At 40.1% G+C, this 16833-nt stretch overlaps 1 protein-coding gene across 1 annotated transcript in view; it reads right to left on the minus strand.

The window, feature by feature from the left end:
• The window catches only part of GMDS (GDP-mannose 4,6-dehydratase), a gene marked incomplete at its 5' end in the record, with an annotated part of 322994 nt that overhangs the window by 87658 nt on the left and 218503 nt on the right, over positions 1-16833 (minus strand). Inside the window, one exon of the mRNA XM_081827535.1 lies at positions 10519-10615. Coding sequence (XP_081683661.1) covers positions 10519-10615 — 97 coding nt within the window. The remainder of the gene's footprint in view (positions 1-10518; positions 10616-16833) is intronic.

Here is a 16833-nt window from a genome sequence, read left to right on the forward strand (position 1 = left end):
GAAACAATCAGAACCTATGGACAAAAGAATTTCAGAAAAGACGAAGAAAAAAAGAAGAGAATATCAACAAAAACATGAGAAGACAAGAAAGGGACAGAAAAGAAAGAACTCATGAAAAGGGGATACACAGAGACAAAGGGATATAAATGGAATATGAATTTTGTTTAAAGGTTGGATGTAGAGATGTAACTTGTGAATAAACTCAATACTCAGCTTGCAATAGAATTTCAAAAAGAAAGAAAAAGAGGAAAATATATATTTTTTTACTTCTTTGCTACAGTTTATTAGAGTGGTTTGAGTAGTTTTGTTTACGCCAGAGCTGGCTGTAAAGCACAAGAATGATTCTTTGATGTGGCATACACGCATTCATTAATTGATCCCCTACTATATACCATGTACTCTCCAAGGCGATCAGATGTCATTCCTGCCCCCAAGGTCCCAGGTGGAAATGACACATCACAAAACAATGGGACAAGTACTTCAAAAGAGGTAAGTGCTAACTGCCTGAGGGAATCAAAGAAGGCTACACCAATGGGCTGACATTTGTGCAGGGCCTTGAAACTAATAATTCATCAGTTTTTCAATATGCCCTTTGAGACTGTGGGAATATATTCATTGTTATGTTACAGTGGAAAAAAAAACAGAAGTAAAGAGAAGTTAGAAGCTTTAAGGTTTATAAAAGTCAGGGTTGGGAATAAAAAGCATTGAGACTTACACTTTTTAAATTTATAATGCTGGCCAGTAGAACATGTTCAAATTACCACTATACTTTCTTTTAAATTTTAGAATATCAATAAGGTAATATAGCACTCTCTAATCTTCCCAAGCTAAAACTAATCAGAAACAGATTATTTCTCTTCAATATTTTGACTTAGAGAACAGTTGACATGTTCCCAAAATTTCAACATGTGATTTTAGATAATCATTTAGGTGCATTTTCTCTGCTAATTTTTTTTCCCAGAAATAATAGAAACAACTTGAATCTAAAATGTAGTGTCTAATACCACTTCCACACAGAATTAATTTCATTCTCAGGTGCCTGGGTGGCTCAGTTGGTTAAGCATCTGCCTTCGGCTCAGGTCATGGTCCTGGGGTCCTGGGATCAAGCCCCGCATGGGGCTCCCTGCTCAGTGGGGAGCCTGTGTCTCCCTCTCCCTCTGCCTGTTTGTGTTCTCTCTCTCTCTCTGTGCCAAATAAATAAAATCTTAAAAAGAAAAAAAAGACTCATGATAGCAAGAAAAGAGAAGGTGAAGTACAGGAAGAAAAATACAGGAAGGTAAAAATACAGGAAGAAACAAGACAGGCCAGAGACCCAGTGCCAGGGACCAGAGGATGCGCTGGGGGACAAGAGGAAGCTGGGAAGGAAAGTCATTACAGCCCTGCTGGACAGACTCAATCCATGGGACGGGCTCCTGGCCTTTTGTCTCTGCAGGCCCCACTGGTTCATTCCCAGGACACCTCCTGCCCCAACCTGGAATGCACTCTCTCTCTCTTAAACCACGAGTCTTTCCAAAACCTTAGTCTAAAGCCCCCATTCCTTTCTTGTTCCTTTGCCTGGTGTTCCCTCAGATTTAAGGATGGTGTGTCCTCATTTACAGCTGTTCAAGTACATGTTAGTGGGTTTTTTTGAGTGTGTACATTATGAAACTTTAAATTGACAATGAACCAGAGTCCTCCATTTCTTCTTTCTCCTCAAAGTGCTTAATAATGTGCTTTCCAAACAACAGAAAGCACTGTGATCTAGCAAGGGTTCAAAGTGATTAAGTATTCTCTGCCCAAAGAATACCCCACAGCCCGAGAACCCTTGAGCCTCCAGAAGGGACACAGCTCTGTCAACACCTTGATTTTAACCCAGTGAAACTCAATTTAGACTTCTGATATTGAGAACTATAAGATAATAAATATGTGTAGTTTTAAGCTGCTAAGTTTGTGATAATTTGTTAGAGCAGTAATAGGAAACCAACACAGATTCTAGGCCATAAAAGTGACATCTAGCTGGTTCTAAGAAGCAAGTACAAAGATAGATTTTTGCAGGAAGATTTCTTGGAAGGAGTGAAGGGTCTGGTTGGCAGGTAAATATGAACATGAATGATGGCCTAATGTGTTCTCTTTGGTGGCTGCTCTCTAGCATGTTAGGGATCTGAGGGTCTGTTATGGCTTCTAGGAATTCACAATTTAGGCGGAGTCAGAAGCGAGGTCACTAACTCAACTTCCTTACTCTCACCATGATCATCGTTTCTGCCATTGGATCAAGAAGTACAGCACTGGAAGTAGCAAATAACCTTTTCTGCATGAAGTTATAGATACAAAACAAAATAAATATTTAAATAAAAGAGAATCTCTGGAGTCGAGGAGCTCAAAGTGTCCTTTCAGATGTCTCTCGATAACTAACGACTTCACAGCAGTGGAAGATGATCATAATTAATGATGATGACAGTAATAAAACTGGTAATATGCAGCACAAAGTACCTTATACTTACACGAGCTCTTTCATCTTTAAGAATTCTAAAAGGCTTTGCAACCTGACTTCTAGGACATATCAATTTGAAATTATATCTGACTTACATCTGCTTACACCTGAAATTCAGTTTTGCCTGGATTGAGATGTAGTAATCATCTGCCAGCTACTGTAAACTCGTTGGTATTAGCCCTTTAAATCCGTAGGGAGCCTCGAAGGCAGGGGATGCTTATCTAGGGTGGGAGACACTTTAGTCTGGCTCTGAGGCTCTTGGATACAAACGCTTGATTTGTGATTCTGTGAATTCTTTTTTTTTTTTTTTAAGATTTTATTTATTTATTTGACAGAGAGAGAATGAGAGAGAAAGCACATGAGAGGGGGGAGGGTCAGAGGGAGAAGCAGACTCCCTGCCGAGCAGGGAGCCTGATGCGGGATTCGATCCAGGGACTCCAGGATCATGACCTGAGCTGAAAGCAGTCGCTTAACCAACTGAGCCACCCAGGCGCCCCTAGAATTCTGTGAATTCTTAACCCACTGTTTCAAAATATGCTTCTGAGACTTATCTCCTGGAATTCAAACTTGCCTGGCTTTGTGACTAGCTCCCTGTTCATGCTCTTCTCTCCTGCCACCTGCTGTGCTCTCTTTCGGGGAGCTCATCTCAGGGTTTTAACTCTGACTTTTGCACAGCTAGCCCTAAACCTGACCTCTTTGCTTTCCACCAGGCCTCTGGCTCCAGCTTCTGCTTGATATGGCCATGGGGGTGTCCCCAGGGCAACATGAATGTAACAGAACTCCTCAACACCTCCCCCTGCACACTCAGTCCTCTGGTTATGTCTCTGATGTGGGTTCTGGCATCATGGTCTCCCCCCTGCCTTCACTGCTCAGCCTCTATGCCAGGGAGCCACCCTCAGTTCCTGTCTGTAGTCCACATGTCACCGTTCAATCCATACCTAGCCCTGTGGTCACCAGCTCTGCAATGTCCTGGCATCTGTCACTGCTTTTCTCACCTCTGTCCCAGTAGCTTCCTAGCTGCTCCCCCTCATCTGTCTGAGCACTACCATTGGACAGGCACCTTATCTCATCCGTCTTCATATTTCTCATAGTGCTGCTAGGACTCACTTCCACGGTAGGAATTCAATAAACATTCTTCTTGAATTGAATCTCTAAGACCTCAATCCTATAAGGATATTTTATTTTGTATATACTGATACATTTTGGAGACGCTAAAGGTAAATAAGAGTTGTATTTTAAATGTACATGATGAGCATACTATTTTTAAAGAATTCCTGATAAATCCTAAAATTAGGGAATCGTTTAGTACCGAGAATCCTAAAGTTTAGAGATTCTTACACCTTTCTTTTAGAGATTCTTCACTCCTCTTTTCATGAAGCAGTGCACATCTGACTTACCCAGGGAACTAGCAAATTTATCACGTAGTACGGAAGGGACAAACTGGATTTTGCTACTAAGGACAGTGCCTATACCGAACAGCAGCTGAATGGAACTAGGTATCTACCAGCAGGCCAACCACACTAAGTGTAATTGTCTAGGAGGTAGAGCAGAGCTACTGAGTTAGACCATCAGCTGTGGATATCAGCTTGGAGGTTTCTGACCAAAGCAGTCAAATGAGCGCCAACTTTGCTAACAGATGTGACAGTGAGTGAAGAAACCAGTCTGCCACGAGCCAAGGGCATGGGGAGTGAGGCAACAGGATGCCTCTAGGCTAACATAAAGATAGATAGGAGCCCAAAGTAGATGTACACAGACTAAATTTTGGTAGACCTGGAGTATTTGGTGTCCGCCAGTGAACAAAGTACTGGGGAAAAAAAAAATCAAACTTGATAAGGAACAATTAACCTTATTGGGAGGATAAAGCAGAATAGGGCGGAGGAATGAAATCATAGATAGTGGTATCTATGAAATCTCCATGAATAAAGATTTTTGAATTATAGTTATTTTAGAAGATAAATATGGCTTGAAAGAACAGGAAGAACAGTGTCAATTTGTTTAAAAAATAAACAAAAAACAAATGGGGATTTCTAAAATTCCAGAATCTAGATCTTACTGGCTAGATGAAAATAAGGAGGGAACAGGTGATCGCATCAGTGATGGATGGGCCTCGCATAAGTAATTCTATACTTTGAGTGAGCTGTACCAGCAGAATTCAAGTACTAATTGTTCTTCCTAAGACAAGGAACTGCAGAGGCTAAAGAGAATTTCTGAGATTTTGGAATTTCTTTTGTAGATGTCAAGAGATCAACAATGTAATTATAAATGGGGGCAGTCATTAGTTGGGCAGCTTTTTTAGAAAAAAAAAGTACAGATTTTATAGGAATTCCTTATTGGTGCAGAGAATAAATCCATCTATGTAAGGATATGAGAGAGTTTTCAGGACAAATACAAAAAATATTTTTAAATAAGAGAAAGTATATGGTCATGTATATTCATATAGATTTTATGCATATTTAATTGCATTGCTCTAATTAGGATCTAAGCATGAGAACTTTCAAGGAAAAATAGGGTGTTGGGGGCATTATAAGTAAGTACACAATTACTATTTCATTAGATATGAAATGCTCTTGAGTGGGGTAGCAACTAAGGAAAGAACACAGGCTTTAAGAGGAATGTTATATGCCCCTGGGGGTTCTGTACGGGATCCTATGAAGTATGGAAAACATACAGTGGAATATTTCAGAATCAACCGAAGAGACTGAAACTTAAAGCTCCTTTGGTTAAGTCCAAGGAAGGAAAAGGGCAGGAAAGGTCAATGTGATTAAGGAAGGATATAAAGATTAGTATGAGGAGCCTAAGAGGGAGGCTTAAAATATATAAACAGTGATTTAGAGATATAAACTATTTATAAAGTACAAGTAGTAAGAAGTTCAGAGGAAGCGTTATGATGGGACATTACTGCTAGCATCCCACTCCACTGTAATAGTTGCAGAAGCAGAGAATGCTAGGACATGAAAATTGGAAGGGATCCTACAGAACAGTCTTTCCTTTTACAGGTCCAGGGACGCAGAAAGGGACTCGCCCTTAATTTGCTCTCTCTGCATCTTCTTACCCTGGCTCCCGCCAGTCAAAACAAGGAACAAAGAAAAGGAGGAGTGGAGGGGCAGGATTAGAGCTTTGGAGGTCAGCGGATCAGGACAGGGAAAGATCAGCTGGCGCTAACAGTGGTGGACAAAATGAAGGGCTGGAGTTGGGAGGGTCTAATCTCCTGCTCTGGGAGGGGAAGGGTGAGAAGGGGACAGTTTCAAGACCCCCAGTACCCAGAGATGGGGCTGGGGGAGGCACCACATCCTCTGGTGAGAGATCAGATTCCTGAGGTCTGGAAAGTGTTACGTAGCATTATTCTAAACAGGGCTATGAGATAGAGCAAGCAATTATGGGCCATTTTACTTAACATCATTTACAGAAAAATATTAGGAAAAGTTTGCAGAGGGGACAACTCGACAAGCATATGGTAATTTGATTAGAAACAGGCCACATGTTTTTCCTGAAGGAAGGTGTTTTAACTAGCTTGTTGGACTTCTTTGAAGTTATTGCTTTCTCAAATCTGGATTTTAACTCATGATTTTTCTAATATCTATAAAGAATGGGAATGAACATAAAGTATCTAAGTAAATAGAACAAAAAACAATCACAATCGAGGACACTAGAAATACAATGGTAAGCAAAATGAATGTTAAGACAAATAATATAGCAAGGAAAAACTTGAATTCACATCTTCTAGTAGTGTTTAAGTCAAGATATTTCTCATGAAAGATATGTGATTTGAATTCTGGTCTGTGAATATATCTCCTATGCCATTTCCTAAAATTCTCTGCAGAAAAAAATGATTTTTGTTAGTTTCACACACACACACACAAAACTTAGCTTTTTTTTTTTTCCCTTAAGTGGACTGACCTTTTGGTGTGGTTAAAAATTTGTCACATTAGGATGAATTTCTCATTAATCCAACCTTTGCACATTTTGCAAGTGCAAAATTCTCAAACAAAACGAAGACATCTTCATGGTTATTTTAAATTAAGTAATAAATCAATATAAATTTTCTCCTATTTGCATATTTTCATATCACTGAATAACTACTGAATCCTCAGAAAGAGAATCAGAAAGAATGAAAATCAGGTTAAAGAAAGAATAAAAATATCAAAGTACTTATTAATGTTTGCCTGAAGCCTTTATTATACCTTCTTATCTATTTTTTACTGATTAATCTGTACAATTCATGATGTGTCATTCTACTTTCAAAATCCGTACTAGATTTAAGTAACTGATGCATACCTCTGTCTGTACAGTCTCCACGAGGGGAGGGGGGATGTGTCTGTTTTGTTCATACTGTATTCCCGGGGCCTCAAAGTGTGTGGTAAATATTTGGTGAATGAATGAATGAATAAATAACAATGACAGCATTGATACTGGGTATTTCACTGTGTGCCAGATACTGTTTTAATAAGCGTTTTGTATAATTGACTGTTAGTTCTTCAACACTTCTATAAACTTCTTGCCCTTCTGTTAATCCCATTTTTAAAGACAAGGAAACAGAGGCACTGAGAAGTTGAGTAACTTGCCTAAGGTCACGCAGCTACTCATTGACTGTTCTTGAACTCAGGCAGTCTGACCCTGGGGCCTGCATGTAAGCACTACACCACTACTTCTTCTCTGCGATCGCAATGCGTCTGTGTATAAACGGCTGCATATATAGGAAATTACATACAGGATGGGAGTTTTAAGAGGCATGGAACTCAAGTGTTAATGTCACCATCACCAAATACTGGAATTCAGGGGGCAATGGGAGATTTAAAGTCTAATTTCCAGGATCAAGATCTTCACAGAAGCAAAACTCCTAAACATTTAAAGGAGACACAGAGATTTATAGGCAAAGAACCAAAAGAATGTGACTCCATTCAGCTCTAACTGGATGCTAAAGTCCTTAGCTCAGAACAAAAACTTTCAAGACTTTCCATGTTGGTAACAGAAGCAAGATTTAAAGTTTTGTGGTGGCTAAATCAATGAGGACAAAAATTACTGGTGTGTGTGGAAATATGTTCTCTATGGAATCATTAGTGGCCTCTTTTGGGTTAGTGCTGCCCTATGCTGGGTAAAGAGCCTTTTTAAAAACTAGCCTGGGGGCGCCTGGGTGGCTCAGTCGTTAAGCGTCTGCCTTCGGCTCAGGTCATGGTCCCAGGGTCCTGGGTTCGAGCCCCGCATCGGGCTCCCTGCTCCACGGGAAGCCTGCTTCTCCCTCTCACCCTCCCCCTGCTTGTGTTCCTTCTCTCGCTGTGTCTCTGTCTGTCAAAAAAAAAAAAAAAAAAAAAACAACTAGCCTGAATCTTACTTAAAAAAAAAAACAACATAAAGGTCTATGTTCCTTTAATTGCATTAGGATATTGATGTTCTGAGACCCGATATATTCTTATTACTTGATGGTATTTTTTTTCCCTTATCAATCATTCTGGAACCATTACACTCTAAGATTTCGTTTATGCCTTTTGGCTTTGAAGTGCCTTATGTGCTGAAAATCTTGGAGGGTACATGATTCAAGCTGATCAGGAGATCAGACTTTTAAAAGAATTCAAGAAAGAAAGAAAAAAGCCTCTGTCACTTGCAAGATAGATTTAAGACACTGAAATGGGAAGGATCTAATTAAGACATGGGAGAATTCCATGTCCATCCTACACTGAGTACTGACAAAACTCAAGAGAAGCTGGGCGCTTTTCAGGACTCATGCTCCATGACTCTAGATGTGTTGGCTGTTAGAACCCCACACCTAAGTGAAAGCTCATTTACAAGTCGGTCTGCAGTTCTGGTCACCTTTCAACTGGGAGAGTACTATCACCCCTAAGGCAATTCAACATAAGTCTGTCAAGCTGGTCCAAGTTTTGGGAAAACTTGTTGTTCTGAGCAATGAGGTTAAAAGTTTAGTCTCACCATACAAGAAAAGCTTGTCCAACAGAATACTAAGTTGAAGTAGGATGAACAAAAATAATGCAGCCTAAAGGCTTAGAAAGATGAAATGCAGTTAGAAATCCCAAATCAAGCCAGGAATTCCAAATCAAAAGGGAATCTGGGGTGAGAGCTCCAGCAGTGAAAAACTAAAGCAAACATATGCAATAAGATGCCGCGCTTCTGTTCAAACAACATCAGTGTAAACAGAATTGCAGAACAGGTATGATGATGACATTTGCATGAATAAAAGAAATGAGAGGAGGGATGCAGTGTTAGGGCAGGAAAGAGGGGTCGATACAGACTCCAAGAACCGTCTTGTTAGTCTAAGGGTCCTTTTCCTGTTCAGCAAATTCTTTTGTTCTGTGTCCTTATCAATCCCACACCTTGCCTAAGTAAGAAAGACAGACAAGCCATTCTTAATGACTTCCTAGCTTTTGAAACTATTTTGGTGTTGGAGAGAGAAAGAACCATGTTTAAATTGTTACAAGGATTGAGGTTTCTGTTGGCTCAGTAAATTTTCCACTCTGAGATGACAATGTTTGTCAGTGCGGACGGAAACAAATTTGTCCATTTATGTAATCTGTGCCATGTTCCAGAAAAATGACACCCTTGTGGCACCTCTTTGGGGCAGGGGAGCGAAGGCAGGGTGGCTAGGGGGCTCCACAGACAGGCATCCCTGGCTGTGCTGGTATCTTCCTCCCCCAGAGACGGAGCACATCCTCTCCCTCGCACACCCACTTGCCGGTAGCACAGGGAGCCATTGTTCACTGTGTGTCAAAGACCCGGCCACGCCCTGGGCCAAGACAATGCTCGGACTCTACAGCCCTAGTCTCTGAGCACTGCTGATTTCCTTTCCTTTTTATTCCCCCCTGTGTGGAAGAGTCCACAAAATGAATTTCTTCTTTTGTTTAAAACAGGACATTTTAAAGGGTGGTTACTGATGACACACTCACTTTCAGTCTCTCTTCACTGGGGTTTTCCTAGTCTCTGCAATGTTGTACAACAGATAGGAATTTGGTTCAAAGCACAGATAAAATGGGTTCTATTTTCACAGCAAATGTATATTTCATTAGGTAACATCTGAACATTTCTCTCTGAAGATGCTGCTTTCTCTTATCTTTAGATATATTTAACATGCTGGGTTTTGTCACCACAGTGTGAAAGTAGACCACATGAAAGTGATTAACACCAAGCTAGAAATTTTTATAAATTTAGGAAAGGAGGATGTTATATCCTAACAACCTATAGGTCATTTCTTAATACAGAAAACTTTTGTATTCATCTGCTCATCAGTCAATGTTTATGAAGCACCTACTTTTTATAGCCTAAGGTATTAAAATAAAAGTCCTTATCGTCAAAGAATTTGCAGTTTGGTAAAGAGAAGGTCATGTAAACAAATGAGTACAATAAATTATAATAGGTGTTATAGCATAATTATGTATAGTGTATAACGTAGATACAAATGAAGGAGGAGAAATTTTAGTGGTAGCAGTATATTGACCAGAAAAGGATTCATAGACAGGACAGTATGTGATCGAAATCTTAAAAAACGTACAGGGGGATCCTTTATGGCTTAGGTTTGTGTGAGTGTGTGTGGGTGTCTATGAGTGTGTGTACATGTGTGAGTGCATGTGTGTAAGGAAAGGCAAACCGCCCTCCTGATCTCGAGGTCCTGCAGGTCATGGAGGGCCTTGTAAATCAGACATCCTGTCCTGTAGGTATCAGGGATCAGCTATCAAAGCTAATAATGTGAGGAGACCTGCCTTTGATAGAAGTCTCCATTTCTCAAATCAACTATTTCCTTGGCTTAGGAAAGAAGGACGTTATGTTCTAATGATCTATATGTCATTTCTTAATACAGAAAACTTTTGTATTCATCCACTCATCAGTCAATATTTGTCTTCCTTTATAAAGCAATGGATTATGTGGTGAGGATAACATCTCAAATTCAATTCACTGTATTCTGGTTTGGGAACTGCTTACTGAAGGATGTCAGAGAACCCAGTGGAAAGCTTTGAAAGCTGGCTGTGGATATTCAGTGAGAACATCCTCCCAGCCAGCCAGCCAGCCAAATGTGGCCATGCCCTGGGTGGCCAGGGAGTCCTTACCACTTCTGTTGGTCGGTAGTATTTGAGATCCACAGTCACATGAACTTTGCCGGTCTCTTTACATCTGCCCACTTCATTTTCATTCTTTCCTTCCCACCTGTAAAGGAGATAAATACTTAATCAGCCTCTAATTGCTTGGGGGCATTTGTCACATTGTAGTCCCTTGGGACGGCTCAGCCTTCTCCCTGCGGGAGTGTATAAGCTCATTAACTACAGGAATACAAGCTGAAGTGTAACCACGTTATCCGGGCAACAGTGACTTTCAAAGCCTTTCCAGATCTGTTTCGAAAGGGCAGGTTTTATTTTCTTTCTTTTTAAGAAAATCATGACGGGTTTTGTTCATGATGAACAGAATAGCCAGAATAAGGAATTAGACAACTTTCAGGGAGTTCAAAGATCTGTACTCCTTTAGACTACTCTTGATAACTATCAATTATTATGAATTAATTAATGTCTTCTGTGTCCCCTTTATTTTTTTTTAATTTTGTAGTTATGTTTTAGGGATATTTATTGTAACTTCAATGCATTCCAGTTTGGAATAAGTTTCACGCCCTAAATTAACCATTCATCTCATCTTTGTATTATATATAAGTTCCCTTGCTCTACCCAGTCAGCAGTAGGCCTCATTAATAAATCTCAGATGATTAAACCTCCATAAAGTATACAAGTGGTTTATGCCTGCTAAGAGAGTGTGTATTAGCATCTCTGATTCAGCTACAGTGTTCTTTGGACTTAGGTTTTTCTTCCTTAAACATCCACTGTTGGAAAGAGTACCCCTCTCAAGTCTATACGGTGAATTGTGCAGCATATGCTCATAAGCTTCAAGACCAGCTTGCTGGGATTCCATTTTATGTTCTCATTTTTAAAGAAATGAAGGTACTGTTAACCTCTGGATTTCTACAATCTAATATCCAAGCAACAGATGATACACAATTAAAATTATTTTTACAAATGAAACTTTTCAGGAAAGAAAGAAAAGAAATTACAAAGTAATGTTTGACTTCAATGCTTATTTTCAGAACTAGTTTGCTTTATCAGTTGGAGATGAATCCTATGACAACAGGACAATTTTGTGTGTTCCCTGGATCAGAGTCATAGTGGGGATCAAAGGAAAGAACAGAGCATTAAATTAGTTACTTGGCTATGTCATTCACATGTGTTATTGAAGATGAACATTAACTGTTGATCATGGTTATACTTTGGACATAGGTTGGGTATTAGAGATATAAACTACCCTTACAAGCTTTATTCCCCCAAAATCATCTGAATGTTCTATCCTCAGTTTACTCTTTTATAGCAGAAGGATAATATTTCATTGTTGGAAAAAATCAGTTTAGAAGTACACTGAATTGGTCAATGGACTCAAGGCAAATACGAAAACATCCCATAACACACAAAGAATTAATAGTGTACACTGAACAATGGAAAACTGCACAACTGGCATTTTTCTATGACTTTTATATTAATTAGTTGCCTCAAAAAGGGGTGTTTGGTAATTTACTTATTTGGTTTAATTTCTTACTATTGATTAGACTAATTTGGCAGGATCAGAGCTATGTTTTTGGAAAAATCACCTGGAAATGGTATGTGGATGCTTTAGAGCACACAGACTAAAAATACTGTAAAATTAGAAAACCTAAATGGTGATAAACCCTGTACATCTCCTTTTTAAAAAGATTTATTTATTTTTAGAGAAAGAGAGAGAGAGCAAGAGGGCCCAAGCACGTAAGAGCAGGGGAGGGGTATGGGGAGGAACAGAGGGAGAGTGAGAATCTCCAGCAGACTCCCCGCTGAGCATGGAGACCTACAGGGGGGAGGGGGGGGCTCGATCTCAAGACTCGATCTCACGACCCTGAGATCATGACCTGAGCCAAAATCAAGAGTCAGACACTCAACCGACTGAGCCACCCAGGCGCCCCATCCTTGTACATCTCTTAAGGAAAAGACCAAATCTTGGCAAATATCTACAGTAAGGGAAAATAACTGGTAAAATCATTATTTTTTTTAAAAAAATTACCTATCTAATTCCAAAGTTAATAGTTTAAGTGGAGGCTTCTCTTTGGTTAGGCTTTCAGTAAGTGAAAGGATATTTGTACCTCATAAGCATGTTTGTATTTTTGTTCCTATTTTATACTCACCCAAGAGAAACCAGTTCAGCATATGTCTTCCTGACAGTTATCTCCCACTAAGCCAAAAGGGTTAACAAAATTACTGCTCATAGTTTTGCTGTTTTCCCCCAAGGCAGCTAGGCATGTAATCTATCACGGGTCATGCTGACTCGTGTGCACACATACATATTGGTAACACTGTCCTTCTTATTGATAAATCTGCTCAGATGTCACAAACTTGAGAACTGGAGATTCAAATCTATTTTTAATTGTTTTCTTGAAACCACACATGAACACACACATATTTAAGTTGCTGAAGGCCTGGGAAAGACCTGGAGAGCTTTGCCTGACTGGGGAGGGAGCACGTGGGGCAGGAAAGGAATGAGGCAGAGCCAGCTGTCTCTAGAGCAGGGGCTGACAAACTGTTGCTGTGAAGAACCAGAAAGTAAATATTTTAGGCTTTACAGATCACATACAGTCTCTGTTACATATTCCTCCCTTTTCTCCTCCCCCTTGTTTTTTTCCTCCTCTTTTCCTCCTCATCATTTTTTTTTTTTAAACTACCCTTTAAAACTGTAAAAACATCCTTACAGGACAGTAGAAAACAGGTGGGGTTTTGGCCTGTAGGCCAGGGGTTGCTCACCCCTGCTTTAGGGGATGAGTTAATGGTATATCCTCACCCTCAGCTAAAAGAAAACATTTAATTCCCATTTATACCAACCGGTTGCATTGCTGGACCAGCTTGAATTTTCCTGTTTACCACTGATTCCCTTTGACTGCTCTGCAGCCATATGCTAACATCTGGGATTGGTAAAGAGTAGTTGAAATGGGAAAAGACTGATGGAAGGAATCTGCAAGTTAGATTTGAGTTTGATGCCACTTGGGCACCTGTGGGTATGAGCTGCGGGCACACAGGCCTTCTTGGTCTCTGTCTGAATACTGCCTGCTGGGCGGCCATCTTGCAAATGCTGTCTACAGTCCAAACCATCTCTAGGGGCACGGCATTGCCCCTACAATTAATCTAGTTGCATTGAATAATCAGCTGTAACCAGGAAATGGCTCAAAGCAGAACGGAGTTGGCAAAAAACACTTTGCAATTTGCACTAGGTCTGCATGAGGGCAGTAAGCAAAAGTTTCGGCCAAGGGCCAAAAAACTTTCAGTTACAACAATACACAAAACACTTGTATTAACAAGTAAAAGGTAACAGCTAACTTGTCCTAACAAGCAATGTTGTGACTCAAAGCAGAGCTGGGATGTTAAGAAAGGAAGGTGGCTTGACAGGGAGTCAAGGATTCAGCTAATTAACAGGAATTGTTATCCTCCAATTTAGATCAGCAGCTCTCTGAGCAGAGGCCCTGTATAATTCAATTTTTAAAATACATTGTTGGTTCCTAATAAGCATTAAATGGCAATAGAAAGCATTCAAGAATAACAGAATCAAGCACAATAAGGCAAGATGAGGTGCTATTAAAATCTACTCAACTAGGAATTCCTTTAATGAACAATAAAAGCAAAGTCAGCTGTATTAGGCTTAGGAGACAGAGCTAAAGTAAGGGAGGGGACGATGCACTCCTTATAGCAACCTGAATATCACCAAAGCGCTCAGGAATTATTTTTAAAACTACTATTTTATTAGGACACAGATATTGAAATAGGAGGCTGCCACAGGCTACAATTTAGAAAATGACATAAATTCGTCCTAGAAGAATTATTAGGTTCTGGATAAAGGTGGTGGTTTGTACACTTTTGCTCCTTCCCCAGACCCCTTTCAAAAGGGGAATGAACTCACAAGGGCTAAAAGAACAAGAAAGAGACAAGAAAAACCAAATTCTGGAAGCTAGAAAGCCAGATGGATGAGTGTTAAAGGACTTAGCAGAAGCCCTAGAAAACAGACTCCTAAGCCAGCAGTGGGGAAGCTGAGAATGAACCCAATTTACACTTGCAGAAGCCCTCAGATGTCAGGAAGTGAGGGCGGATTACTTACTACTCTCCCTGAGAAGCAGTGTGTTGCCCAGTCCCCTCCCAGATTCCACATCACTTGGCAACTGCCTCGCCCTCCCTGGAGAACAGGGTCCCAGGACTGAAGGTCACTGGGCTTGCAAAGGGTGGGGTCACCATGCTGAAAAGAAGGAAAAATTCAGGGAAGTCTGTGTGCTGAATGCGGAGACTCCCCAGGGCTCTGGCAGTCAGGCATATCTCCTTCCAGGCAGAAGACTCTCCTCTGGGCATCAGAGATTCTCCAACTAAATGGTCCTGTTACGTCTCCCTATCGTGACACAGTCAGCAAGCCCTAACCATGTTCTTAAAAACTCCCAATTAGCCTCTTAGGCTCCCACTTCAAAAAAAAATTATTTTACTTTTTTAATTTGAAGAGTTAACAATTTATTTATTTATTTATCTATCTATTTATTTAGTTTCAGGGGTAGAATTTAGTGATGTTGCAACTCATGTTGCAAATAACACCAGTGCTCATTACATTAAATGCCCTCCTTCATGCCCATCACCCAATTACCCCAACCCCCTCCCACCTCCCCTCTAGCAACCCTCAGTTTGTTTTCTAGTTAAGAGTCTCTTATGGTTTGCCTCCTTCTCTATTTTCATCTTCTTATCTTTTTCTTTCCCTTCTCCTATGATCATCTGTTCTGTTTATTAAATTCCACATATGAGTGAAATCATATGATGTTTGTCTTTCTGTTCTACCCACATTGTTGCAAATGGTAAGATTTCATTCTTTTTGATGGCTGAGTAATATTCCATTGTGTGTGTGTGTGTGTGTGTGTGTGTGTGTGTGTGTACACACACACACATACATACATACACCACCTCTTCTTTATCCATTCATCTGTCAATGACATCTAGGCTCTTTCCATATTTTGGCAATTGTGGACATTGTTGCTATAAACATTGGGGTGCAGGTGTCCCTTCGAATCACTATGTTTGTATCCTTTGGATAAATACCTATCAGTGTAATTGCTGGGTTGTAGGGTAGCTCTATTTTTAACTTTTTGAGGAACCTCCATACCGTTTTCTAGAGTGACTACACTAGTTTGCATTCCCATCAACAGTGTAGAAGGTTTCCCCTTTCTCTGCATCCTTGCCAACATCTGTTGTTTCCTGTGTTGTTAATTTTAGCCATTCTGACCCATATGAGGTGGCATCTCATTGTGGTTTTGATTTGTATTTCCCTGAACCCGAGTGATGTGGAGCATTTTTTCATGTCTGTGGGCCATTTCTATATCTTCTTTGGAGAAATGTCTGTTCATGACTTCTGCCCATTTCTTGACTGGATAATTTTTTCTTTGGGTGTTGAGTTTGGTAAGTTTTTATAGATTTTAGATACTAGCCCTTTATCTGATAAGACATTCGCAAATTTCTTCTCCCATTCCGTAGGTTGCCTTTTAGTTTTGTTGACTGTTTCCTTTGCCATGCAAAAGCTTTTTATCTTTTTTTAAATAAAGATTTAATAAAAATAAAAAAAAAAGATTTTATTTTTATTTATTTGACAGAGAGAGACAGCGAGAGAGGGAACACAAGCAGGGGGAGAGGGAGAAGGAGAAGCAGGTCTCCCGTGAGCAGGGAGCCTGATGCGGGGCTCCATCCCAGGACCCTGGGATCATGACCTGAGCTGAAGGTAGACACTTAACGACTGAGCTGCCCAGGAGCCCCCAAAAGTTTTTATCTTGATGAAGTCCCAATAGTTCATTTCTGCTTTTGTTTCTCTTGCCTCTGGAATTGTGTCTAGCAAGATGTTGCTACAGCAGAGGTCACAGAGGTTGCTGGCTGTGTTCTCCTCTAGGATTCTGATGGATTCCTGTCTCACATTAGGTCTTTCATCCATTTTGAGTTTATTTTTGTGTGTGGTGTAAGAAAATGGTCCAGTTTCATTCTTCTGCATGTGGCTGTCCAATTTTCCCAACACCATTTGTTGAAGAGACTGTCTTTTTTCCATTGGACATTCTTTCCTGCTTTGTTGAAGAGTAGTTGACTATAGAGTTGAGGGTCCATTTCTGGATTCTCTATTCTGTTCCATTGATCTATGTGTCTGTTTTTGTGCCAGTACCATACTCTCTTTTTTTTTTTTTTTTTGACCACTAAGCAGTATTTTATTTGTCACCAAAAAACTAGTGTTGGGAGTCAGAGTTTTTTTTTTTTTTTAATTCTTATGTTAATCCCCATACATTACATCATTAGTTTTAGATGAAGTGT

The sequence above is a fragment of the Leptonychotes weddellii genome, chromosome 8, assembly GCF_054177405.1.
Source record: "Leptonychotes weddellii isolate Sample4059 chromosome 8, ASM5417740v2, whole genome shotgun sequence".
In the NCBI taxonomy this organism is placed as follows: domain Eukaryota; kingdom Metazoa; phylum Chordata; class Mammalia; order Carnivora; family Phocidae; genus Leptonychotes; species Leptonychotes weddellii.